At 36.2% G+C, this 25,824-nt stretch overlaps 1 protein-coding gene across 12 annotated transcripts in view; it reads right to left on the reverse strand.

The window, feature by feature from the left end:
• Window positions 1–25,824, reverse strand: part of PPFIA2 (PTPRF interacting protein alpha 2) — a 351,928-nt gene that overhangs the window by 32,877 nt on the left and 293,227 nt on the right. For 8 of the 12 annotated variants that reach the window (XM_064509618.1, XM_064509631.1, XM_064509622.1 and 5 more), the window contains 8 exons: window positions 22,949–23,040; window positions 18,326–18,461; window positions 17,623–17,843; window positions 14,514–14,751; window positions 11,696–11,725; window positions 10,659–10,789; window positions 10,017–10,198; window positions 5,068–5,161 (listed from right to left, as the gene is read on the reverse strand). In XM_064509618.1, the coding sequence (XP_064365688.1) occupies window positions 5,068–5,161; window positions 10,017–10,198; window positions 10,659–10,789; window positions 11,696–11,725; window positions 14,514–14,751; window positions 17,623–17,843; window positions 18,326–18,461; window positions 22,949–23,040 (1,124 nt within the window). The remainder of the gene's footprint in view (window positions 1–5,067; window positions 5,162–10,016; window positions 10,199–10,658; window positions 10,790–11,695; window positions 11,726–14,513; window positions 14,752–17,622; window positions 17,844–18,325; window positions 18,462–22,948; window positions 23,041–25,824) is intronic. The other 4 variants (XM_064509640.1, XM_064509610.1, XM_064509672.1 and 1 more) reach the window with 1 other exon arrangement.

Raw genomic sequence — 25,824 nt, forward strand, 5'->3', positions numbered from 1 at the left:
TATGTAGCACTTAAATGTCTCTCAAACCTTGCCTTATGTGGGTGCTTTGCCCAGGATGAAATAAATATGCCCTTCCTTCACAATAGAGTGTCAAAGTAAGATAGATGCAGGGACTTACAAGCAAAACTGCTGAAAATGAAATAATCTTTTTGAAGGTGATTACATAATTTCCAAGTAACTATCTTAGTATGGATTCTGTTACTATCAGGCTTTTTTTTTGTTTTACAAAACTTATTTCCAAAAGTCCTTGCTTAACGTTTTTAGGAAATATTGAACAGTAGAGTGCCTATGAAATATCAGTGAAAATGGTGCATGCGCAAGCCAAGTGTCGTCGGATGCATCCAATACACAGGCCATGAGCGTGGGAGCGCTGTCTGGGAGCAGCATGGGACACGTATGGACCAGCTGCTGCCCCAGAGGGCCCAGCTTCTGCCCCGGGTCCTCTGTGAATCTTTACAGGCTGCAGTAGGTATGGGACAGACCTGAAGCTTCCTATGCTGTGTCCCAGCCTGGGCTTTCATGACAACTCTGAGCATGTGCCAAGGCCAAGACACTGTGGACAGTCATACTACTTGTTGCGAAAAACTCCATGAAGGCTACTGCTATGAAGAGCCAGGGCAGTGTAAATACAGCCACTGAAAAATAAGAGCTGGAGTCTTTGGCTATAAAATTCAGAATAAGAAATTTGGCACTAATTTTTAACAGGAAGACTGGTTAATCACTAGAAAAAAAAATATCAAGAGAAAAGCTTCATTCTTCATTTCAGTGATGGGTGCTTTCTGAAGAGTATACCTGAACCAAATAAAATTTATGATTTAGTGAAGAGCAAATGATTTGATTCACTAGCGAACTTGAATGTATGTAATGATGATATACAGGGTGTCACAGCTGCTAATGCTTTTAGTCCTAAACTCTGTGTTTTCTTGAAAAAATTAGATACAGGGCAAACTGGTTCTAAGAGTCAGACAAAAAGCAGAAGACATTATGTCCAAATACTAACACCTTTTGTATATAACAACTGAGGTGGAATATAAATGTTTGTTTAAATAATAACAAGGCAGTGCATTAATCTTTGTCATACCCCAACATCATTTATTTCCACCAAACAAAGGAATAATACTATTCTTACTGCCTTTAAAATTAGGCTAATTTGGAAGAATACTATCCCATAAATCAGTAGTAGAATAAAAAAACAGTCTGAATACCCTTGACATTCATTTTCATTTTCTAGAACTACATGCTCAATTTACAAATAGTTGACTTAAAAAGTTTTAATATTAACCAGAACTGTCATATATTTAATGTCTGAGAGAAAACACCTACAGATGACTCAGGTAACATAAGTCCATCTTTTAAGATGATTTTAGTAATCTGATGGGGTCTAATTTAAAAATTCCAGCCAGCTCCTTTAATTTATCTTTGATGTCTCTGGAAGAAGACTTGTTACTACTGCCTAGTTACTTAGTTATCATTGAGACAAATTGTTAATTACATTTTAATGGTGTCTAAGCAGTCAATTCAAATTGAAAGAAATCTAATATCTAAATAGCATCCTCTAAGCAAGAGGCAGGAAAACTTTGAAATGTAATCATCGGTTAATGACACCATAATCACTGGAAAGGGATTTGATCTCCAGAAGTAACACATTCTCTCAGGAAACTTTTCAGAGTGAAATGTATTATTCAGCAATCTATTCTATGCATAGAAACTGTGCTAAAATAGTATAACACACTGCAACGTGTTTATAACTCCGCAAGACAAGAACAGGGCCATGGCAAATGCTTGCTGTTTGGGAGCAGGTGGCAAGGACACCTGTTGCACTATTAGTACCTCCTGGCTGCAGCAGCTGACAATTTGAAGCATCCTGCCCCTTCATCCCTAGGGCAGGGGCATCCTTGTTGAATTGCTAATGAGGTCAAAAACATCAAAAATGTCAGATTAGAAATTCAGAAGTTCAGTATTTTAAAGTCTTTTTTTTGCTTAAGAGTTTAAATCAACAGAGAGAAATACCATGCATAAAATTTTAATGGTAATTTGTCCTGTAGTAACTTTATCCAATTTTTAATTTATTAACTTAAAGCTAATTGTGAATACTGGAGAATTAAGTCTCATATCACCTATATGAAGCTAAAGAGTACTGTGAAAATGCTTTGATCACAGTGATGAATCACACCTTTAGTTTCATGTCATGGGCAGAATCCTTGCTTCCCTGCGCTAAAACCACAGTTTCCTATCATTGAGCTGAAAGAGAAGTTCACTGAGCTGTTAACAGGACTGAAAGCCAATTGATTTGACTTATCTGAGAGAAGACAGTGGTGAAACACAAGTTCAGTATGCGCTCTTATTCCTCACTTATAGAAGAGGAAATTGGCTTTGGAATCACTGTGATTTTTTTCTACGTAAGTGACAAACCCAGCGTAAGTAAAGCTCTCCGCAGACTTGAAGTTTAATACAAAGGATTGCTTCCCTGCTTTATCCTGTCCTTTAACTATCCTTCTCATGGGCCTGGTTCTCTTGGGAATTTATGTCCTAATCTAAATTAGCCAAAGAAATCATTACAAGGTGAGGTGCTCTGCTCTCTGAGCTCCAGGGATTGGGCTTGCTGTCCCTGCAGGGTTTGTAGACCTGTTTAACAGTTACAAGGAATCAAATGCTTAAACCTAAATATTACTGATATGTCCTAGGATAGCAAATTGTTCTCAGACTTTTCTTATTACCTTTTATAAAGACATCATTTCTACCATCCCTAATGTTACACACTTTAGTACTGTCTCATTGGAATTAACAGAATCGGTAATCTTACAGCTAAATTATATATTTGAATTCTCTACATCTAGAGGGAGTTATGAACCATGAAGTGATGGCAAAAATGAATCTGACTTACTGAGACAAACTTTTCATTTAAATGACTTTCTGGACTCTTTCAACTTAATACTTTCCAAGGTATGACATGCAAATATACAACTGCATTTTTCACATGGAAATGTCAATCCTCTTCTGCCCTATTGATACCTTGGCACCCTAACGATTGTCATAATTTGTTAGAATCTCATACACATCTCTAAGCTAAAATGTTTTATTTTTCTCATATTACAGTTCCTCTACAACTATATATGAAAGGAGCTCACTTGCTTTCCTCTGAAGGGAACTACCAATGTATGTTAATACTTCTCTGATAGTAAATTAAGAGGAATCTTGAAAGCAGTCATAAGGATTCCAAAGCAAGAAGCTATAAAGACAGACAAATCTAAAGTAATGGAGGGGGGAACTTCATGAGATAGGTATATAACATATACTCAGGGTAAATACTGTACCGTTCCAGCTAGCTAAATGGTCATAGCCACAGAGGAAAGATTCCTTGGTGTGGACGCTACGGCAAAGAATGATTTGATTATATCTATTTCATAAGAAACCAAGGACAGACAACACAGGAGTAAAGAAGAAAGACTTGAAAAGCAGACAGTGTGGAAAAGTCTCACTGTGTGAGTTTAGGCAACGATCTAGTAACAAATTACCTGCATACCAACTATTTCCAGACAAAAAGCTTGGTAGGTACTGTCATGTAGGAAGCAGTTAATGTGTACAGCCTTATTTTATCTTATCCAGTGTTAATAACTGCTAACATAAAAGAAGCAATATTGTGTAACATGAATAAATATGTCCCTTCACAATGGTTTCAGTTGCAGTACCTTCAGCCCTTAGAACTGGAAGACAAAAAAGGGACTGCAAAAAATTGCTGAAAATTCAGTGGTATTCTTCATGAATTACTGCCAGCAGTGATGGTTTAAAAGATGCTTTCCAGAATTTAGTTAAAGTGTAGTAATATTTCATGCACTTTCTTCATATTCAAATGAATAATGAATCATAACGGGTTTAAAGATAAGAGATGCAGACAAGAGTCATCTATTAGAAAATCTCTATGAATGTTTTTCTGAGTTTCTTAATTGAATCTAAAGGGTTTCTTCTCTCTAAGTTAGCACAATGACTGCTTTTCTATCTTTAATTGCTAAACTGAGGCTGATTTAAATTGGACACATATTTGTACATTAACCAGATGTGCATGCTTACAGATGTATTTCATCAGGAGCTTGAAAAGTAGTGGTTAAAAATATTCTACATATAAATATACTGAGAAGCTGAAATGTATCCCTAGATTCTTCCGATTAGAATTGCAGATTCTCTTGAAACCTTGCAAAGGAACATTAAAAGACGGAAAGAGACCTGAAAACACTGTGAATTTTAAAAATGAGGCTTTCAGAATCCAAATGATAGTGCTAAAGTTAGTGATTATGGATGAAAAATAAACGTGTTTGTTTACAAAATGAATTTTCAAAGTCATTTTTAAATACCATCTTTTTTTCTCTCACACCCTCTAATTACATTGGAACTGTGATACTGCCAAAAGGCTTCTTTTGTGTTTGTAGCTTTTTTTTTTTCAATAGTTCTCCTTAGTTCCTGGCAGCTGCTATGACTCAGTGCACTGGTTTTACAAGTAGGGGCACCAGAGACAGCATTAAATTATTATATAATTTATCTGAACACAAAGCTAGGTTGTCATTTACTGACAGGCAAAAGAGAAAGTAAAACTGCTAGGGCTTATGTTGCCTTTGACTTCTATAGACAGAAATAATCATGTATTCAATGGATAATGCAAACAATCTTGCCTTTTATTTTTCTTCTGAATAATCCATGCAGTGAGTCACTAAGATTTTTTTTTCACTGCCTACTTAGTTTTTAAAAACTGCAGTTACCAAAAGGCACAGAATTAATTACTGTGTGAAACAGAAAATGTCTCTTTCTCCTTAACTTATGTTCTTTTGCAAATGAAACAATATTGTACCACTGACAAATAAAATTTAAATATTTCTCCTATATTTAGGAATTCATATTTTCCTATATGCAACTTTAAAAACATTTATACATTTATTCTAGGAAAACACACAGTAAATGGTAAACTGCCATACTAAACGGTCATGCTTCTCATTACATGCCTGCATAAGACCAACACAAAAAACGAAATGTGAATTGAGTGTGAGCCAATGAAAGTAACATGAGAAAGGTACTCACTTTTTCTTCAGTCTTCGGTCCTTTTCTGCTTGGGTTCCAAGCTTGCCTAATCCCAGAGATTCTTGTGCTGCCGCCTCTGTTTCCATATAACCTCCTGTGGTGAAACAGGAAAAAGAAAAAAAAATCACCGTATTTCCCAATAGTTCTTTCCCAGTTGTTCCCCTCCTCAACCCTCCAGTTGCCCCCTGCTCCCTCTTTTTTCCATCATGGTGTATGTTTTCTCCTTAAGACATTACAGCTGGTGTTGGTGAACAACACCTATTAACTACAGAAGTAAATATGTCTAAAATCGGGCAAATGTTTGCTATGCGGAAAGGCATTTATGTACAGGGACAAATGGTTTCTTGACAAATGGTTTGCAGAAAATGGTTGTACCAGAAAAGCACCCTGATTTTCTCCACTGTTTGCTATCCCCTGCCTCCTAAGGCTCAGTCTTGCATCCCTAGCAAGCAATGCTCTGCTATAACACTCCCATTTTTTGATCTTAGTTGGGAGATATACAGATGAAAGTGCCTTCCCAAGAACTGTTCGATTATTATTGATATAATACAGCATCACTTAATGTCATAATACTAAAGTCTTTATTTTGCTCTCAAAGACTGGCTTTGATGTCGTTATCCCTGCAAACTCCCAAGTCAGAGATGACACAACGAATCTGTCAGAGAAAAAAAAAGATCCTCCCAGGTCCTTAAGGCCCCTAATTCCTGTCAAAGTTATGGGAGCTGGAGTATCTGGGCCAAGCCATTTTCCTGGCATCGCAAGGGAAGCCTACAATAGGCAAGGACACCTGAACCAAAATAAATTCATATTACGAACTAAGGACAAGACTGGTTTTGTAGGATCCATTCTGATCACAGCTATGTCGGTTACGGTGACTTTCCTGGTGCTGCAGTGGAAAGATATTGTTTTGGGGGGGATGTATGCATGTTTTGTGTGGGTTGTTTTTTTTTTTTTTTTTATAGTTGCCTGGATTCAAGGAAGAAGTGTCCTGCTTGTGCTGCTGACAGTATGCAGTGCCCTGGCTCTATATATTGATGGTAAACAGTTGTATAGCGGACAGTGGCACAATCTCAGACAGCACCCTATAAACTAAAAGATTTCTATTCCAATTCATCAATTTTAAAGATAACCCAATGTGTAAATGTTATCACATACTGAAATACCATCCCAGACTTACAAATCACATTTACAGGCACCTCGGTGAAGTTACAGAAAAAACTTCTGATGTATCATTTTTATGGCATTAAATTAAAAAAAGACTGTTTTAAAGCTGTCCTTTCAACAAATGTGTAGTTTCACTACTACTGGTGTCTACACAGAATTTTTCCCTAATAGAGAAGACATTACATCTCCAAGTACCATGATGAGAATGATGCCTCCAATTACAAATGCATAAAAAGCAAATGTATAATTTGCTTTATTTCATCTACTTTTTAAGGTTTTACAAGATTATCACATCAAATGTTTCTTGCTGACCCTGGTGCAACTTTTTAACTTGGCAAACTGCTGTATCAATATATCACTTAGACCTTTCTGAGAGAGCAGCTCATGGTATTTCAAATATAGGTGGTATGAGTGCAGCGTAATCAGCGATTTTCACAGACTGGAAAGTATTTTTGGCATAACGGACTTTCCCACAAAACAAACGTGTTTGGGCCATTTCAGTAACCTAGGGTACACTGTACTGAATCTGGTGATTATGCCTGTCAGTATCTTAGACATGCAGATGGTCGTGATAAATGTTTCCTAACAAGCTGACCTTTTCTTACACCATATAGACCAGCTTGCCTTTGCAGGGCTAAAAATGCCTGTAACATATTTGTTTTACAGACTATAATATTTAAAATGTAACATGGGGAGAATACATAAATGTCTAGTGTGATACTCCTCAACTGAGAGATGACTGGTGAAGTTTAAAAAATCAAACAAATTAAACATCATGAAAAAATGACATTCCTTCCCCCTTCCCCAATAATTAAAAGAAATCTTGAAGAATCTAGAAGTCTTGACTCTAGAGTGTAAAAAAACCAACCAAACAAAAAAAAACCCCTAAGGCATGTATTTGACTTTGAATAATAACACAAATGACTGAGCAGAGATGATGAAAATAGCAAATTATAAAATAATGAAAATCTAGCAAGTTTGGCAGTGGAAAATGAGTAATTTCAAAGTTTTACAGGTAGCGTAGAGCAAGAAAATCTTTTGGGTTATACCCTGGCTCTGTTGAAGTTAATGATAAAATTTTGGATGTTCCAATATTGCTTCATAAATAAAACTATACATTTTATGTGATGTTAGAGATGCCACAGTATTATTTACAGAAATATTTTGTGTACTTATAACGTATAATATCACTGGGATCCCTAATACCCTCTTCATTGAGATAAACTTTTAAAGTGCTCCTTTTAACATAATTGTGTGCATGTACAAATATGCACATAATAAGAAAACAAATCAGTGTTGTTTCTGAGGCTCCAAATTACCTCTTTAGTATTTGATAATTTATTGAAGAAAAGGTATTTTCCATAGATGAAAATATAACTGTGAGAAGTTAAAGTATGTAGGTATATCGAATCAGAATAAGTTCAATTCAAGCAAGGAATTAAACTAGATTCTTCTATTGATTTTGCATTATAAATTTAGGTTATGAAAACATCCTAAAATTGATCTTTAGCAATATGCAGCACAGCAATGATAGGACTTACTATCTAGAGCTCTGTGATATAGTATCTTACTATAAATAGTATCTTACTATAAATTAATTATATATCCTGCATTGATATTATACTTGTCACAGAGTTAAATAAAGCACTACCACTATTGCTGTTTTTTTAATTTTGTATTGTCTTTAAAGTACCTCCTCTGAATGGCAATTTCTCACATATATGTATATATATGTTCTTGGTATCTTAAGAGGAGAAAAAAACTCTATAATTCAGCTCCTCGACAACTTCCCTAAATTTCTCAAAATATTTTGCTCCTACTTTTGGCCACTCTAATTTTTGTGTATGTTTGTAAAACTAGCCTAAGTAAAATGTATACTATACTGATATCTTTGCTATTGAGCCAAAGGATGGATGCCGCAAAAATTTCATTTAATTGCAAATCTTCACTAATATCTGCTTGCAATTTCATAAGCTAGTGTTGAGAATTATAAAATGGCCTTATCCAATTATACATATGCCTTATTAATCATGTGGGGTATTGTTAAGAAATGAATCTGTCTCAGCAGCAATGTAATCTGACAATAATCTTTACAGGTGTTTTTAAATTTTTGTTCCATACCGCAAGGAACTGCAGAGAAGACCAATACACCTATCACATCTTTGTCCTTTATGTTCCTGAGTTACTGAGAATTCATAGATTATTATGCATAATCCATCAGTATCAATAAAATTGGTTTTATGAAATGTAAATGTGAATTAATAACCCATTCTAAAGTTATATAATTCTCAATCAGTGCAGATGGCAACATGCAGGTTATTTGAGAAACCCATTTAATAGATTCTGAAATATATTAAACCATGAAGATGATTGAATAAATCAGTTTTATTCTCCCCATAGTGAGAAAGAAAAGGAATTTAAATTAAGATTAGAAATCAGGTTTTTTTTTCAAGGGCACAAGGTTCTCACAGGCAAAGGGGAGAAAGGTTGGGGTGTGAATGGAGAATGCTCAGTTATTTGGTTTTACTCTGATACTAAGACCCTAATATCACCTTATTTCATGCTGTAGAATTTTAGTGATGGGCTTGTTAGTTGTAATAAGGATAAATTTTAAAATGAATTTAGGTTTTTAATTTTTGTTTACATATCAGCTTAAATGTTCACAATTATTGTAAGCTTTCAAAAATCAGTCACAGATGTTATGTGGTAAAAACTTAGTGCCTAACAAATTTGTACTATATGACATCACTGTGAATAGGAAAGAGCTACTATTCTCATTTTAATGACAGGGAAGCAAAGGCGTCAGGAGGCCACGTTATCAAGTCTTGCACTAATTTTGTTTGGCTCTCCTTGCTATGCGGCCGTTATATACTTGTATATTCTAAATGATGCACCCTCTCAATGATGTGTAAATAGGAGAGCTTGGACTAAAGTTTCTGCTCTTAGTGTTTTTTGCATTTCTGTTTTGGAAACTTGCCACCAGGAGAAACATGTATACTAAATCAAAGGTGTAACTGAGGCTTGTGTCAGTGTGTTTATGTATGCTAATACTAATCTAGCTATATAGCCTACCTGGCCACATGGACTGCAGCTCAAGATGTAGTTGCCTGTCTGGGTACACCGACTGAGCTTATGCTGAAGACTCTCACTTCATCTGCCATTGCTTTTGCTACCCTAGGTAGTTAAATAAAGTTATGCTATGACTGTTTTTTGCGTGTGGTATAGGCATACACTACGGAACACTGCAGAAAAAACTTTTGCCAAGAATGAATTAGACTAAGGTCTTGGCTAGGGAAAAGTACAGAAAGAGTGGAAGAAAATAAAGCATTGCCGGGCAGCATAGCTGATTTCAAGAGTATGCAAGAGATGACACCAGCGAAAGCTACTAGCAGATGTCTAAGAACACACTGAAACCTGAAGGGTTACTACACTTACTTGCAAGGGCCTTCTATATCACATGGTTATGCCCATTATTGTGGCTTATTACTTACTACCATCTCAACCCTTTTTGTATTTTGATTATTTGAGAGTACACTGTTAGCATTTTTATCCTAATGCAAGACAGCACTGAAGCAGTAGGCTCACTGAAGTGGGTGATTCTAGTAATTTGTGTCAGAAATCTCCTTTCATTTGTGTTACAGTCATATCAAACTCCTGACAAACATAATTACCGATAACAGTGAAATCTAATGGGAAAGTTCTGCCAGCGTAAAGAAAAAATAAGCAATTTGGAAAACCAAAAAGCAGCATAATTAAAAATGAAATAATGACTGTGAAATGGTGACCTTGGCTTGGTACCACTAATTCCTTACTGAGCTGTCCAAGTCGAGCCTTCTCTTTTTTACCGAACAAACGTCCTATTGAAGACTTGATTCCTTTCTTCTTGGGAGCTTTGTGTAGGGAGTCCTGGCTGCTACTGACACTGCCAAGACCAATGCTTTCTGGCTCCAATGAAGCAGGCAAACTACTACAAAATGATAATAAAAAAGTAGAATAGATAACACATTATAATTTACAGACGATTCATTTTTTTCTGAGCAGCTATCTCCCCATAAGTAGAACAATTAATCATGTCTTCTCCTTAAATGATTTAGCAAAATATAGAGCAATATGAGATCACATTTTCTCCATCAGGCTGAGAGAATCTTGCTAAAAGAGGCTGGAAATAAATAAGTATTTTTAATTTTCTATATCAGTGATCAAAACTGTATGTTAAAACAAAAATATCCGATGTATTTTAGCACCAGCAAATGTTTCCAAGGTCATGCAAGAGACAAAGGTAAAGGTTTACCTTTGGGAAAAAAACAATTGCCAAAAGAAACATGAAGAAATCAGGGTATTTTGGGGTTGTTAAACAGCAGCATGATTTGAAAAGAATAATACGTGGTAAAACCGTGAAGTACTGATTCATGCTACAAACACCTTACCTTCTGGCATCATTGTGGTATGAAGAAGGAAGGGTATGAGTCATTCTGATAGCTCTGGGTGTTGGAGGCGGAGAAGTTTCACATTTGATTGTGGCTTTATCTTCACGCCCATCTTCTTCCACTACTGCAATCTTGGGGAAAAGATACATCATTGAAAGCCTATTAGCTTTTCAAGAAAGTTTCAACATATGTTTCAAGAATTTGTCAAGTGAACTGAGACATGTATGGATTCAAGTGCAACTTTTGGAGCAAATTGTAAAGGTTCTTATTTTTAAAAGAGACTATTGGGAAAGAGCAAAATTGCCTAAAAATGGCAGCTTAAAATACATATTTGAAAAGAAATTGCACTGAAGAAGAAAATCATTCCTTTTAAGCAAAACAGCTGGATCCGGTAAAGGTCTACACATGAGAATAACTTCATGCATGAGCAGGCATATTGCATTAAACAGGATTATTCATGTAAACAAAGTTTCTTGAGGGATGTAAGGGAGAAGGGAAATACAGACATAAACAAGACCACTCTTTGCACAGGTTGTTGACAGAATGATCAGAGTGCTTGAAAATAACCATTTAACAAAAAGGAGTTCTGTCACAGTATATAATGATTTATCTTAAATACTGTCTCCTCTTATTTAAAGATAAATTGCACATTCAATGCCAGCTATGTAAATTGTACCAGAAGACTGCAAAGCAATCTGCCTGGTTCCTCCTGCAATAAGAACGGCCAAAATACATTGAAAGTAATTCTTATGTGCCCATGCTTTATTTTTAACTGTAAGTTTGTGTTGGCAAGGCTAGTACTCAACAGTATCACTGGAGGACCCTGATTCTTGGATTAGCTGTGACCCTTGCAAGCCTTTTCAGGTATGATTAAAAAGATCATGTTTAGGGATCGCATAAAAAGGAATGGAGGGAATGCAATGGGTGACAAGGAACCCAATTATCTGAACGGTACAAGAGAATTTCAGAGTACTGACGCTGAGGATTATAGTAAAAAGACTCTCTTAAACTTAAGAAAAAAATAAACAGTATCATACCTTTCTTCGATGTTTCCTTAAGTCACTTGGCTTAGATTGGTAACAAAAGCAGCAACAACAGAAGAAGAATGATTAGTTAATCTTTTTTGAACAGAGACAGCAAAATGCCTTATGTTCTTATTTTTACATATAGAGGAAGGAAATGGAGATTTCATTCATTTAATGCTTTCCATGCTATATATTGAATACAAACTTTGTGTCACAACACAAGATAAGCCCTGACCAATATCGCATTCTCTGAAAGCAGTTACTGTTTCTAAAGTTGTAATCTCCTCCATTTTCATATATTTAACAAAGAATAGGACATTTCGAACATATGGTATCCCTTGCTATTTTTGGAATCTTCTTTATAAATCCTCCCACTACCCCCCTCCCCCAATACAATTTTTTTTTTTGCAGTTTTCTCTAATATTGTAAACTTACCAGTATTTCACCAAGTATAAATGCAAAATGTCATCAACAAACACCATGCCTGGAAAAAGTGTATTTCTCTCTCATTTCCCTCACTCTTCATGTGATTGGTATTTTCAATCAATGGATACAAATATATCCATCTTCTATATTGTACTGTATTATCTCACAGCAGAAGGTTGCTAGAATGTACCTTGTTCAACCTTCTTTACGTTTTTATTTTTTGGCAGATGTGTCATTCATTCAAATAGAGCTGAACAAACTGTGCAGCATAGACCTGGGTTGTGGAAACTCTTTGGAGTATTGGTTTTCCAGCCACCCTCTATAGGATCACTTGGCGATTTTGGGCTCTAGAGACTAAACCTCTGTGGAGCTCTTCTTGGCTCAGTGTTTCTACTTGGAAGACCTCTGAGAGCCTGTTGTGTCCATCCCCAGCCAGTAAGGATAAGCAAACATTCAACATTCAACTTCTGAAACAACGCAGGGGCAGAAGCATCCTGAAATGATCCACTTTGCTAGCGAGGGTGAGTGGAGCTGTGGCTGAGCTGCTCAGCCCACAGTGGGGCACTGCTTCTATAGCTTATGATATGTCAAGAGTTTGATTGCAACTTATACAGACATATCCACCTGAGCTTTAACACAGCTAGAGCTTGATACCAGCGAGGCCATGGCAACATGATGTACGGAGGCTATACTGTCATTTTGTATTTGAATCTCATGAACCTACTGACTCAAAGCTACTGTGTCCATATGCAGGCAACCAGGCAGCGCCAGTCTCTGCTGGAAGGTTGGTTACCCATTGCCATTTAGCAGTAACTGAATCACTTAGTTCAAATGGCTGGTGAAATGGAGCCGAACTGTCTATTTGGTGAGGCACTGCCTTGATTAAGCCAGTGGCACCCGTGTCAGCCTGCATGCACACCTCCTTCACAACGCTCTGTGCCACCAAGGGTTCCAGGTCTGCTGTTTGGCAGAGGGCACTAGAGGGGAGCACGGTGGCACTGTCACAGCCACCAGGGAAGGTACAACCACCGGCCTTGACCTCCACCTCTGATTGGAGACTTCTGTCCTTAGTTCCCTGGAAGGCAGCAAACACCATCCTAAACTGGGATGGGTACAGGTAGCTGTCAGTTGCCAGCAACAGGGCTGGGAAGGAGTCCTCAGCTGGTTCCTGCATCAGCTACATGATAGCAGACAAATATCCTTATTCCCAGTTGAGCAGGTGCCAACTGGAGAATGAACAGCTGGGCTCCACGCTCAGCTGTTTTTAGCAATGTTCTTGGTGAGGAGAGTTAATTCCTGCTTCCAGATTGAGATAGAAGCTCATCTCCCCTCTGCTGAGAGGCTCCAACAGGGGACATTGGTCTCCACTGTGACCCAGTGTTGTTCCTTGCCAGGAATGGACCGCAGGAGGACACTGATGATGTTCAGATCTAATTTTATCATAAAAATAGCAAATAAAAAATGGGGTTACAGATGTTCCTATCATCCTCACAGTATATTAGAGCTCAGCATAGTGAGCTGCTTCGATTCTCTCCCAGGGCTTAGAGAGATGAATTTGCGCAGGCTCTAAACTGTGGTTTGTAGCTCACACTGAACACTGCACCCTGCATCTGCACTCTTAACAATATTGGACCTGGACATCTTGAAAATGTTGCTATGTGCTGCCTTCACGTACTTAGCTGCTGTACTGCTCTGTTTATTCTATGACCAAAATGTAAATTTCTCAAAACCACTTTTCAAAACAGACTTGTTTCAGAATATGTCTTCAAAGGTACAATAATGTTAGAATAGTTCTGCATCATGATTTGGTGACCTGGTATTTATGTATGCTGTTCATAATGTTGAAATACACAAGTTAAATGGGTTACTGGAAAACAAAGCACCTATTTCAAGAGCTTGATATACTATCATGAAGAATACCTACAAGGTGCTCTAAGTATAAAAGAGAAAAAATAAACCAAATTGTCAGATCAATGAAGCAGTAGAGGTTTTTGAAAGTAATGTCTGCTAGACATTTCCTGGAGACTTAAACTCACTAAGGTTAATAGTCACACAGTCTGCTATGTAATAACTGCATCACTTCAAAGCTCCTCATTTGTAAAGAATTTTCACACATGAACTGATTACAGTAATTCCAATGACTAAATCTAATTCTTTTTAACTCCACTATCAGTGTAATGAAGGGTCTTGATCCTCAAATCAAGAAGGCCCTGGTGGATCAAACAAAATAATAATAAAAAAGAAAAGCCTTCAAACATGTACATATTCTGGGCAATTTACTATGTGTACCTATGATGAAGAGGTGGACAAACAAGTACAGAGGCAAGCAATTCATACAGTGGAAAGAGCAAATACTTCATACTAGAAATATCACACCCAATGTTGGCCTCACAGAGTTTCTTACCAGTGTCATAACCCCCATTCTGTCCATCTCCCTGGCTGGACTGCGAGGAGTGAGTTTAGGAGTTGAGTGTCCACTGGGAGGAGACGAGCTTGCCAGTGACGACGCCGTCACTGAGCCAGTAATGGATGTTCCTTGGTGGACTCTGGCTAGATTTAAGCCTTCTAGGCTCACACTGGCTACTCTGTTCTCTATTTCTTCAGCACGCAGTTCTGTTGACTCTTTTTCTTCTTGAATTAACCTTGTAAAATAAAAGAAGAATGTGGTTTTATTTAGGCCAACATTAATTGTCTAAAAGTATTCCCAGATTCTGAAAGCAAACTGTCATCTTTGATACTTTTTTCTCTTTCACATATATGCACAGACTCACATTGATACGCGCAATATATATTTACACAGAGGGTTTATGTGCCCATCACTGACTCTGGTTTTTATTTCTCATTGTAATTTCTTCCTTTGTTTCTGCATACCCCAAAAGCAAAACTAAAGGATATTTCAAATGATATCTAAAGGAAAAAAAAGAAAACATGAATTTTGTGGATCAACCTCCAAATAATATTGAAAAAGATATTTTAAATAATCAGAAATATCAAATTCTTTTTCTCAATTCCTCTGTCCTTAAGATCTGTACAAAGAATTTGCCCAACAACAGGATTTGACATTTGACATTTCAGGAAGATTGGTTTCTTTGTGAAGAGGAAAGGATATGGGAGGGGGATTTAACAATCCAATTTATAATAGGAAACTAATTCCAATATTAAGTTGGCTTCATCTGATCTTCTGTTGCCAAAGCATGAACACAAATTTAAACTCAAATGAAAATAGGCCTTTCAGAAGAGAATTGCTAAGATAATCCATTTGTCTGTTTCATCCCAAAACTGATGAAAAAAAATACAGTTGTTTTTAAATCACAAAGTTTTAAAGTGAATTTCATTAAAATAGCTCTCTTGTTGGAAACAAATGTGATTTTCTTAAACATATATAGCCTCAATAGGATGCTTCCACTGGATTCTTTAGTTTTGTTTTTTAACTGCAATTGTACTTACAATGATAAAATAGACAGTACATTTATATATGTCCTTTGCCCATAAACCTGTATTAGAAGGACTCTTTCTTGGGGATAGGAGGAAAGAATACGAGGGATCAAAGTAAAATGGAGATTTGAAACCTGGGGATACTGAAATTGTGAGCCAGGCTTTTTGAGTGAAATGAGTAAAGTATAATAAATGAAGCCATAATATGTTGAAAATAGACACTTGCAAATTCCCGTGCTGTGATGTGTCTTCTTCCCTAAAAGCCATTTCAAAATTTCTTTAAAATGCCTACAGTTCTTTCTGAAATGAGATGTGGTAGGAACTCAAAGGCAAATCATAATTTGACAGGGAATGCTAGCAATCTTTTTTCATTTTAGTAATCTAAATTCTGCATCACTTCTGTAATAAAACATATCTATGTGAAAATACATTTTTAATCTCTTTTGATATTTCCAATCATTTGATGAATCGTTATGAACATCAAGAAAAAAGATCAAGAAAATGTGAAATGCAATAACATCTGTGAAGACATCCTTGTTGAACCATTTTTCTTGAAACATATATAACCCCCCCCCACACACACACACAACATTAGTTATCTAAATCTTTAAGAGTGATGGTGATGGCAATAAAATACTATACTTCAGTATAAGCTGATCAGGAAGAGAAATAAAAAACTTTTCTTACTTGGCCTCCAGCAAAAATGGCTATAAATGATGTCTCCTTTTCTTGCCTCCTTTTTTATGACATAAAACAATACCTACTACCTAAATCATGATCCTGTGCTCAGTAAAAGAATGATCTGACTCAGTATGGCACAAATAGTATCCCACTATATTATCTGTGGGTACAATTCCTTGACAAAACATTTAACTGCGTTACATAATTAATTGTAAAACTGTCAAACAAGATATATTTCTCTGCTGAATCTATAACTTCCTGAATTGGTCACAATGCTGACTTTCTCATAATAACAGAAAATGTGGATAAAGTTCTCTTTCAGGTACACTGGAAATACAGCATTTTAAGGAGATTTTCCCTCCCAACAACAAATGAGAGATATTAGAAAAGAGCAGTAAAATACTGTCTGAATCAAATGAAGAAATTCTGGTAGTGAAAATGCAAAATTGTAGATATATAACAAAAAGCCTACTCCCTGGAACAGAAAAGTTATACAAGTTCAATACACTGCAATAGAGTTCTCCCTTTAAAGTTACCTTGCTCAAAGAGAGACTGAGAAACCAGTAAAAGGTAATCTGGTTTTGATGATTTTTCTTACTACATTCTTTCTGACTACAATAATCACCAGAAAGTTACTCAGGCCACTAATGCATTTAGTAACCTCTCTTTCATCTCCTTCTTAAGAAGCAGAAGCTAGTGAAAGGATGGTTTTGGTACACCAACTTTTTTAGTTACCTTTCCTGAAAAACATGTAAGAATTTTTTAAGCATAAAGTATGGTTTCACTTAGAAAAATCCCTTAACTAAAATAGTATCACAGGATTCTCTATCACTACATTAAATCTGCATAGATATTAGCAAAATACATTAATTTCACTATTTCCAAGCAACTATAACCCAACCTGGAGCATGAAAAAGTCACGCTCTCTGGTTGCATATATCTTAGAAAAAGTCTCTTAGAAAAAGTCTTAGAAAAAGTGGCTTATCTAAGATATAAGATAGGAATAATTGCCAGAAGAAAGCATGAACAGCACTGAAATATTTCAGACAGGAGGTCTTTAGTGAGATAGCAGAGCTATGCAGAACACAGAAAAAGATCTTGAAAAGACAACTACAAATAGAGATCTGTCAAATCTTTCCTGTGCCAGCTTTTTCTAACATTTCCTTTTAATTAGCCAACATTTCTTCATTTGGGACACTTTCTGAAAGCTGTATGTTTAGGAAATGAAAAAAAATTGTTATGTTCAAACAATAAATATTCAAAAAACAGGCAAGTTCTCAGTCCTTTGAATGTATGATTGGTTTTCTCATTGTGATCAACGGTACCTGAATTCATGCATTAAGGGGAGGTTAAAGCTCTAATCAAGAAGCACATCCCAGCTGGTTCAAGTTACATACCTGATTTCTTTATTGATAGCATCCAGCTGCTCCTGAAGCATCATAGCCAAAGTCTGGGCATCTGAATGGCCACTTGGTGACAGAAGGTCCATGGAACTGAAAAGTGTTTCTCTGTCATCATCATCAATGTCAGACATTTCGGTGTCACTTTCAAATGGATGGCTGCTCAAAACTCCTATCTGCTGCGTCCTGTTCCACTCATGATCTCCAAGCGATTTTACCTAGTTGGAATTAGGAAGTGTATATGGCTTAGTCCATGGAAAACAGTTTCAAATTTGGATTTCTATAAAATGGCAAAGGAGAGCAACCAGCATTTAAGAGTCCTTCTTCAATGATCAGTTCTCCACTAACACTTGTAATATTACTGCAAAGAGGCATCTTTTTTGGCGTTGCAGATGGTGTAAAGTATTTTCACATAATTTCTAATGTTGTGTAAAATTAACTAACAGGGAATTTTGCAACGATACCCAGAAAAGACAGATAGGAAAGTATGTTTGAACTTTGATATCTGAACTTAAATCTTCTCTGCCATCATTTTAGTACAACAGTACTCTTGTCTGAGTATGTATGGGGAAAGCAAAACAAAACAAATCCCGCTGTTTCTATTTAACATGCTTTTTCCTGAAATACACAAACTGAAAGTTTAACAGCTGGAGATACATTCTCTTATCAAGGAATATTTGAAATGAAATTGGTGATTAACCTTTGGTTCGTCTCTGCGCACTCCCATCCGGCCTCTTCTAGGTCGTCTTATCACTTTAGTTGACCGATAGTCAGACTGGCTATCAACCAGCGAGCCCACAGAATACCTCAGCTCTGCTGATGTGTCAAGATGAGGCCTAAAAAAGAGCCAAAGCAATAGACTGAGAGAGTATAATAATAACAGTAATAATCCACTGACCTTCAGTCTAGAAAGACAGGTTTTTAATTTTTTAAATATTTTTTAAGCGAACTATTGTGTCTTACGGAAGAAATGACAAAAATATTACACTTCAGCAAAAACTTTTAAAAGCAAACAATTCAAATCATATTATGAGAAAATTAAGCCAATAAAAACTTTGATTTTTCAAAGTGAAGGCCTTGCATAGTAAAACTTATGATCCAAAACTTTTACATGGAAAAAACATGCAGAATTCAGGTGAAGACAATTAGTTGTGCTGACTGTTGAATCTACTATCCTATGTATTTTCCTTCCATTACCTTCTTGAATAAATATTCCTGAGGTTACTGTAAGAATGTCACGTGTTCATGAATGAGGATATCTATAAAACATTCTGGCTGTAAAGCTCTGCTCTGCATTATGAAAATATCAGTGAACTGCCCTGAGATATACAGCATGGGTTATGAATGGATTGTGTGTATCTGATGATGCTTTTGAGAGAATAAACCTCAGAAAAAGCACCTACAAGTGTTCCATAAAAATACATTTAGGACATGAGTGTAGTTTTGAAATGAGAAGCTGATGACGGTTGACCCTGAATTTTTCCTATGCTCCTGGTAAGTCTTTGGATGTTGTGATGAGGCATGTGCTTGCTGGCTTCAGCACATCTTTTCTTGGCTGCAGACACCATTCTCTGGCCTTTCACGTCCTTGATCAAACAGCAGCCGCAAAAATTTCCCTGTATGGTGCCCTTAGAGGCATCCCATGTACGGGCTGCACAGGGAAGTCAGAAGAGCAAAGGCTCCATGCACCATTTGAGCAGTCAACCACAGCAGTGGTGACCGGGCCAATTTCTAGTTCTTAATACATAACCCATCTCCACAGAAATGTATGAATATCGTGTATAGACACATGATCATAATAGCACGTGACTACAGTAGAAAAAAGAAATGTAACAAATACTATATTGATAAGACAACTAAGTACGTGTGTGTTTATAGCGACTCCTAAGATACACTCATGGCTTTCAAAGAGGACAAGAAAGAGCACTCAATGCTCTACAGACAGACGAGCATGCCCCTGCATTAGCTCTCCTTGACATAGCTGGAATGGAGAGAAGAGGATTGCTAACTAAAAGCATGCTATTAGTAATCAGAGAAATTTTAATTTCTGTGTTACTAATAACAGGGATAGGAGAACAAAGCCTTTCCACTTGACATTTCAGCATCTATAAGAGTATAGAATGAGAGTTTAAAGCTGTACTTAAATATTTTTTAAGACTCAGGAAAAATGCTTACAATCAGCTACAGACAACTTACAAGGTTCAGAGCAATGTTAATAATAAGTTTCAGAAACAAATCAGAAAAAACTCAGAAACAAAATGGATTTTTTGTTCTTAAACACTTCTCACCCTTTGAAGAGAATGTTGCCTGAGAAAATGATGGCTTTAGCCTTAGAGATAAAAGCTAAGTAAGGGAATGTCTGATTTTTCGGAAAATCACATATATTTACACTGAAATCTGCATAAACGGCAGACTCTAAGTGTGACTTCTTCTCCAGGCTCTAGGTCTGTATCTCTGTTTCTAAACATGCAGATTCACTTTTCCTTGAGAAGAATTTAATTTGAATTTAAACATCCTGGTACTTGGAAGACTGAAGCATTGGTCTAAAATTTCAAACATCACTTTTATAAGACAAAAACGAAAGATAAAACAATATAACTGTGATGTCTGTTTACTGACAAATGTGAAATGTGAGAAAATATTGATAACTGTGAGAGCCTCTAACTGCTGCAGCGGCTTTGTGCAACTGCACAAACATGCAGAGGACTATGTACTGGAATAGGAAGCTGCTCTCACCGGAGCAAGCAACAACCAACACGATTAGATATCACTTCAGAGGGACCAAAGACTGACCCCTCTGCTAACAGAAGCGAGTCACTTTATAGCAAAATAAAGGCACTTTGACAGAACGGTATGGAGAAATTTAATTGCTATGTGGTATTACAAGTACTGTGACAAATTTAAAATAATAACAGAAGGATTTCAAGTGTTAACATAGTATCACTTACAAAAAATAAGTATCATAAAAAAAGAAAAAAGATATCAGAATTCCTGCAAACGTGAAAATGTGATATAATGATACTGGATAATATTTCAGAACTCAGATTTTAGGTGGAACATACATCTGAGCTCATAGTGCTATCATAAATGTTGGTCCTCTTCTTTTTTCTATTTATAAATCATAATGGTAAATGGCAGCTAAGAGAAGCAAACTTGGAAACTGTGTGGATAGTCTTCTAATATAAATCATTGTTATTTCAACAAAGTTAAAATAATGTGGATCTTAGCTTTGTATCAGCTGACTTCTCCACCTTTTAAGTAATCGATGATTTTTGGCATAGCCATAGTGCATGAAAAACTTAACATTTTGCTTGATGTTCCATTTTCCAAATGTATTTAAGTTTTCTATAATTTGCATATATGCTTGTTCTAAAGTTTCATGGTCTTCAGATAAATTTAAAAATGAAAAAGAAGTCATTTCTTACTAATTTAGGAAAATTTTTTAAAGCTAACTTTATGTACACACATAAGGACTTACGGTCTCTTGTATGCTTGTTTCCAGAAGCCCCTGAAAATCTCTTCAGCAAACTTTCATGTTTCTGCTCTCTATGAGTTACCTTTCATCCCCTGAGGCTTTTTGGCTTTCATCATTATTTGGGTGATTATGCTACTCTCTGTTGCCTCTGCATTATTTTTCGATCATAAAGCCTGGTAGGTGCTCCCATAATACCAGAAAAATTATGATTTTATCTTATAAAATTGTCTAAAACTCACTTTATTATTATATCAATATGAATACTTGACAACAGCTGGGTTATAAATGTTCTCAAACCTTCATCTACCACACAGGACAACAATTTTGTTTATTTTTTATTTTTCTGTATGTTTCTCCTCTCTTACATTGTAAACTCTTTACGGCAATGACAGTGTTTGTACAGTATTTGTTATAATAGCACTTTGCTTTGATAATTAATAATATTTAGTACTTCTGTAGCAATTTGGCAGGCAATAAGATACAGTCCAGGTTCCAGTGTCTGGCAGTAGATCAGCTTCATTAGTCTTCTGCTGAATAAGCAGACTTCTGTAAATACAGAACTGAAGATGGACTGAGAACAATAAATAGTTAATGCTGAGACCTCCCTATTCCTGAGAGCGGGAAACATATTAGAAACAAGAGCTCATACTACTGCTGGTAACTTTGCATGTGTGAGGTCATGGATGGGAAAGTGTATTGTTCTAGGGGAATTGCTGAATTCCCAAGACATTTAGACAGCCTGCCAAGTTCAAACAGCCCTTTGACAAGGGCTAAACAGACTACAAAGCATGAGCTAATAATATTCATCTACCCAGCAAAAATGTGATGTTCACCAAGGGCGGCTGCTCCAGACACATCTCTTTGATAGTCTGTGTCCTAGCAAAGCCCTCAGCATCAAAGACCAGGGTCGTGCATGTCTGTATACACACTTACACTCCCAGAGGAACAAAAATTATTATAGTTACAAACATTTCATTATGAATTTCAATGATTAATACTTCCCCATATGTAGAAAAATATTATTCCAAAGACAATAAAAGATCTGGGGAAAAGTTATGTGCAAACACTGAGCAAGATCCCTGAGGAACAACAGGCACATGGTATCTGGTGCAAGGAAAAACTGCAGGATTCAGTGTGAGTAAATGTTATAGGCTAACAGCGCTCTGATTTAGTCTTGAGCCATGAGCTTTGGCCAGCAGGCTTTAGAAGTTAACATATTAGTGTTGCTTGTTATGAAATCAGGACATAGCACAAACAATTATCAATAAAGGATTACTTCTATGCTATCTGTCCCACTATTAACCCCATATTGCTCTTCTGTCTCAAAGAGACATAATGTCTTGATACATTATTGTCAGATCTCTCTGACTACTGCTTTCATCTTTAGCTGAAGGCCTGTGGTCTTATTCTACACACTATGGAAAGTTAATTGAAAAAAGTTAGTGAAAAAGTTGTTGTTAGATGTAATTGATAGAATCATATCAATTGATAGAATCATACATATTCTGATCAATTTTAGCTTTAAGGATGATAGTTGCAGCTTTATTATTTTTTTTCCAGGAGAGCTGAATAAGTATTTTGATATACTTTTAAAAACTTTCCATAATTTAAAAGACCTCCCCTGATTTCAGTGATATTTCAGTGTATGCTCATTGCTATAAGGCTGCATATACCTATGAAAAAAGTGGAAAGCGACAATAATAATCATAGCACAGATTTTATATTTTTAAAGAAATACATGATTACTTTTATACGTAGTCTGAACACATTGTTGTTGTAAAGGCTAGACATTTCTACTTATGTTCTCTTGCAGTTCAAAGTTGGGAAATGTTTGTCTTTAAATATTACCTTGACAAGGAGGGTTCAATTAAAGAGCCAGCCCTCAACTTCATCTGGTCCAGTTCAGATCTCAATTTCTCAATTTCTTCTGCAAGTCTTTCCTGGAAATAAGAAAAATAAGATATACTTACTTTTGATACAAAATAAACTTACTTTATGAGATACTATTCTCATAAAGCTAAACAAGTAAGATAAGATACCTTGAATACAACCCTAAATATAAAAAAAAGTCAGTGAACTCATTCATCTCATTATTGCTATTAGGACATATGCATCAAGAGCAGATAGTATAGCATTCTTTACTGTTTTTTTCCACTAGCTGGTAATGATGACAGGACAGGCATATACTTGAAATATTTTTTTGTCCTAGGCTGGTAGTGTCAGGAAAAGAAGAACCAACTTAACAGCAGCAGTTTGCAGCTGGAAGTGCAAAGCAAGCATCGTTTACTATGGAAATGATATGAAAGAAGCATTTATAATAATGATTAGGCTATTATGAAAATGGAATGAGCAATAATTGTATTGTACCACTCCTTCTCCAGCCTCCCGAAACAGTAGAATGATGACAGATGTCACAAATAATTCCTAAAACCTACTAGCACTAATCAAGTGCAAATCCTGAATGATTCGTCTTTCAGCTGTCAAAACTCAGGAAAGCATAATCAAACCTGTGATGAAGACCCATCCTTGTTTATTCTTTATATGATTTATGCCATGTATCTGCCTTTGTTCCATATAGTGAAAGACCAGTTCCATAGCACAAATGTATGTGTGTCCAGCATTGAAGGTGGGATTCGGTTTGAGATTAAGACACATTTATGTCCCTACATTTGTGCAAGACATCTAAGATCCCATGACAGTCAATGGTGTAAAACTACCATTAGTGAAGCCCAGCAAGCAACACCCTAAGACTGACGCTAGCAGTGCCAGCCGAGGCATTGCCTCGGTCACACTGACTGTATTGACTAGCTTTCTGTCCACTAGAATGGGATTTGGATACCTCTCATATAGACATCTAAATGTAGACCTTAAATTTAACCTCAAAGGGCATGCAAAGCTAACTGTGTGAGTAGTCCCATAAGAGACATTTGTACCTGCACATTAAACAGGCCAGGGCATGGGCCTGGACACTAGTGCATAATTAGCTGTACTATTTGAACCGTTATCACAGTTCTCTGCACAGGTTTTATCTGCACTCATTAGTCCTAATTTGTGCACTAACTGCACTCTCCGTGCCAGGCATAGCTTAGGGAAGAGCTTGTGACATGCCATTTGCACCAAAGAAGAGAGACTGGGCCTTCTCGTTATAGACCTGGCTTTACAGACAACCACATTTTAAATGCCTTGTTGAACTGCAGCTTTACAGTTGCAGTACTCTTGCAAGTTGATTAAGCACCAGTATGAGGTGCTGCTAGTGCAAGCCAACAGTGTGCCACAAAAATTGGATTTGAGGAACCAAATAACAAAAAGACAATGACATCAACTACTATGGAAAAAAGTGCTGTTCCAGAATTGTACAAATTATGATCATCTACTAATAAAATAAAAAGTAAGCAGAGAATTATAAAACAATTAAGAGAAACCATGGGATGAAAAAGTAACACAGCTGTTCCTAGTGTTTTAAATAAAATAAAATGTTAAGAAGGAAAGGGATTTTCAATAAAGTAGTATTCTGTTTAGTAATTCTTATTACAGTATTTCTTAGTTGAACAAAAGTATTGAGGTGGATTTGGTGGTCATTTTACTGTAACATTTGCTAGTTACACAGAAGTTTTGGAATCAGACATAGGTGGTTCCTTGTGAAGATAACTCCTCTTAAGCAAGAATCAGTAAATAAAACACAAGTAAATAAAACACAAGTAAAACTTAAAAACATTTCTGCAAAAGATACTTTCAATACAAATGTAGATTTTTATATCAGATTGTCCGTCCGTGTCAACAGTGATATGAACATTCAAGACAGAAACCAAATGGAAAAAGAATTAGCCACTGTATTCATCTCCACTGTAACACTATTAAAACAATAAAGTTACATTGAAACTAACTCTGGAAAAATAAAGTAGCTACACAGACAGAAAAGGAACCCATAATTCAGGTTTAGATTCTCTGCCAGCAAAATGAGAGAAAGTTTTGATTCAATTGATAATGTTTTAAAAATATCCAGTCTGTTGCCTAACTTGATGGTGAAGTATAATACTGATTTTGCCACAGAAGATGCATCTTATAACTATAGTAGTAGAGGAGGAAAATTTTATTTATTTAAAATATATTATAGTAAATATTATGAAATGCCACCTCCTCAGACATCTATAATGGGATAGAAAATATTTTAGTTATTCTGCAATAGTGAAGAACACATAAGGGATTGCCTTGCTGTTCAGATCATCATAATAACACCTACAAGACCTATTTTGCAAATCTCATTCTCTTTTTCCCTGCCTCAATGACAGAAATCTCTTGATCAAGATCACTCTCACAGTTTGTGTAGACAGAATAAAGGATGGTGGAAAGACTATTTTTATGCAGGGAAGTGGATTAGCTACTGTGACATACTTAGGAATGAGTAAGGAACTGAATAAACTACGCCATGAAAAGGAATTTACAATATGCATATCTATATGAGAAGTCATTCCAGAAGAGTTACTGCAGTTTACATTCCCTTAAAATAAGCTCTAAACTGCTTATCTGGCTTCACAAAGAAAATATACAGCAGCCAGGAACTAGACAATTTCATGAGCTCCTTTTGGGGGTTTCAATTAGAATTGCTCTCTTCCTTTCTACAAGGTTATCTGAACATGGATGAAAATAACAATTGATTTGCGCAGATATTTCTTTTTCTGTTTTTCCTCAATATATCTGGGTTTGGATGTAATTATATTCTTCCC

This window comes from Dromaius novaehollandiae, chromosome 1 (genome assembly GCF_036370855.1).
Source record: "Dromaius novaehollandiae isolate bDroNov1 chromosome 1, bDroNov1.hap1, whole genome shotgun sequence".
NCBI classification, from domain to species: domain Eukaryota; kingdom Metazoa; phylum Chordata; class Aves; order Casuariiformes; family Dromaiidae; genus Dromaius; species Dromaius novaehollandiae.